Source organism: Eubalaena glacialis, chromosome 8 (genome assembly GCF_028564815.1).
Source record: "Eubalaena glacialis isolate mEubGla1 chromosome 8, mEubGla1.1.hap2.+ XY, whole genome shotgun sequence".
NCBI classification, from domain to species: domain Eukaryota; kingdom Metazoa; phylum Chordata; class Mammalia; order Artiodactyla; family Balaenidae; genus Eubalaena; species Eubalaena glacialis.
This window is the reverse complement of record NC_083723.1, coordinates 93,330,844-93,333,343: the sequence shown is the minus strand read 5'-3', so window position 1 is coordinate 93,333,343 and position 2,500 is coordinate 93,330,844. Positions and strand designations below refer to the sequence as shown.

The window sequence follows — 2,500 nt, the reverse complement described above, 5'->3', positions numbered from 1 at the left end:
CTGCCTGTCAGATGACTCCATGATAGCCTGAAATGAGACAAGATACAGAGTGACATAAAATAATGGTTTACTAACTACGCTAGATGACACTTTCTCATCCAAGTCTTTCTTAAGCATTTATGAATTTTAATTTAATCAGGCAAAGTTAATTTTCCTTCTACTTACCTGCCTTATGAGAGTTGCATAAGTAAATGGAGGTCTGACATCTGCATTTTTATAAAACTCGTAGTTTGGGGCAATCTCTATAAAAATAAAAACTAGGTGTTAATTCTGCTAATAATTCCCATTGCATATCATTGATTTTTCATATTTTCCCCTAGCATTGGTGAAGTGATTCAGTGAGAGAGCCACTGACTAGTGAAAGCACAAAGCATGACAGTGGAATTGAATTTTATGGAAAAGGCCATTTCTGACGTGAAGTGCAAATGAAGCGTCCCTAGTTGTTGGCGGTACTTCAGGAACCGTGCAACCAGCTGGCCTGAGGGTTTTTTCCAATAGCCAGGTCCTCTTTTAAGTGGGTGGTTTAGGCATGTTCTTACATGGACTTTCGCCCCCCTGCCATAATCTTTGCTTTTCTCATCTAATACTTCGTAAAGCATACCAGGATCATCTCTCGTCATCTATGGCCGTCTAACAAAGCAAACACAAAACCCTCACAAGCACCCATGTTGAAAATAACTTCACTTTTTGTACAAAGGGGGCTCTGGGCTAATCATGGTTACAATGTGTGACTGTGATTATCCAGATGCCCCCAGGGCAGGGGTGAGGGGTTGTGGGTAGGAGGGAGCAGGGGGAGAGAGAAGGTAAATTTGTGTTCTGTGCCAACTGTGCCTCTCAGACACATCTTAAGCGAAGTGGCATGTAGGCATCAGGACCTCTGCTAGGATTTCATTAGGTGGCACCTTGACAAAGACCGATGCCTGTAAAGCCTGCACTGTCTCGCATAGGGCAATGGTACTTCCTATCTGTCCTTTTAAACGGCTCTTCTCCTATGGCATTACTCGCAGATGTTGCATGGCTACCGTCTTCCCTCGGAGATCAAAGGATCGCATTGAATTGAGGTGATAATATGGGCTGTCCTGACAACACATCTCTCAATGTCTCTAATGGGGAGAGCCTGCTTTCCTGAACAACCCCTCAGAACAATTCATCACGATGTGCTTAGGGAATCGCCCCTATCCGCATTTACCAGGAATAAAACAATGATCACTCCATAAATCATGACTTGAGTTTCCATGTGCTCTGGAATGGCTCATGTACAGTTGCTTCAGCTATAGTTTTCCTCTCCCAAAGTAAAAGAGCTCTACTGAGCATTCATATCCTACCTGATGACATGGGAATGTTGTATTTGTCTGAATGTCGCCTTCGTATGGCTCCCACATTGGGCACACTGGCTGGGGTGATTACTGAGGGTCCCTGGGTAATCGGGGTGACTGGGGCCGTTGGTGTGGTAGGGGTTTGAGGTAAGCTCTGTGGGGATGTCTCCAACATGTTCTTCGACATGGTGACACTAGACACCAGATTTAGCTGCAAAGGCCCAAGAGAAGGGCAGGAAAAAGGTAGAGACAAGAGAAAAAGACTTAAAAAGGTTTGACAAATGAGAGTGGTTTCACTTCTACAGCTGTGTTGCCACTAATAAGCTGCAAAAGGAAGCAGCCAATCTCAACTAATTACAGGATGAAATTGTATCATAAGAACTCTAATTAGAGGATGCTGTTAGAGGTTATCTAATAATCTACTGCAATGTTACTTAGGACTAACTCCTTGTCCTACCAGACTTCAGCAAAAGTCTATTTCCTTAAATACAAAGCCAGTTGCTGATTATTGACTGCCCCTGTGGTTAAACAGGTGTAGCCCCCAGTGAAGCAACCACAACAGCAATAATGAAGGAGGCAATGTTTTCAACCAACAGGACTTCAAGTAAGTTGCTATTCTGTTGCTGCCAGAATTTTTTTTTTTTTTTTTTTTTTCCATAGTCCCAAATCTCAGCTGAGAGGCTCCAGCCAGCTGGAAAATTTTACACTGACCTTTAGTCTCCTTGCTAATTTGGTGGAATGGTAATGACATTACTACATATTCAAACAAAATTGTCTTAATTGCAAATTAGCCGGAGGAGGCTGAAAATTTTCAAATTAAATCTGATTGGAGATGGAGAGAGGGAAATGGAATTTCCTCACTAACAATCATTTGTGGCATGTGTTAACAAATATAATGAAATGTCAAGTTTGCCAATTCCTCTGGAAGTATCATTTTCAATTTATGATTACAGTGTCACTTAATGCTGATGTACCCTGGAAAGTGGGTGTCAGGGTAGAAAAAAGGAAAAAGGTGAGAATGTATGCAAGCTGTTTAACAGTGTGCCCTTCATTACTCCCCTCAGAAAGGCCCTGTTCTTCATTATCAAAGAACTCATATCACCTCTGTCATATTTACCACACATCTTTTGTCATAAATAGCATCCAATTAGCAAAATTTTTAAGCAGGGCAGCACATAAAAAGA

The 2,500-nt window shown here is 41.9% G+C and overlaps 1 protein-coding gene across 1 annotated transcript in view; it reads right to left on the bottom strand.

Moving 5' to 3' along the window:
- Positions 1-2,500, bottom strand: part of FOXP2 (forkhead box P2) — a 253,343-nt gene that overhangs the window by 28,811 nt on the left and 222,032 nt on the right. The window contains exons 12-14 of the mRNA XM_061197955.1: positions 1,326-1,527; positions 166-242; positions 1-27 (exon numbers count right to left, since the gene is read on the bottom strand). The exon at positions 1-27 is cut by the window's left edge and continues 75 nt beyond it. Coding sequence (XP_061053938.1) covers positions 1-27; positions 166-242; positions 1,326-1,527 — 306 coding nt within the window. The remainder of the gene's footprint in view (positions 28-165; positions 243-1,325; positions 1,528-2,500) is intronic.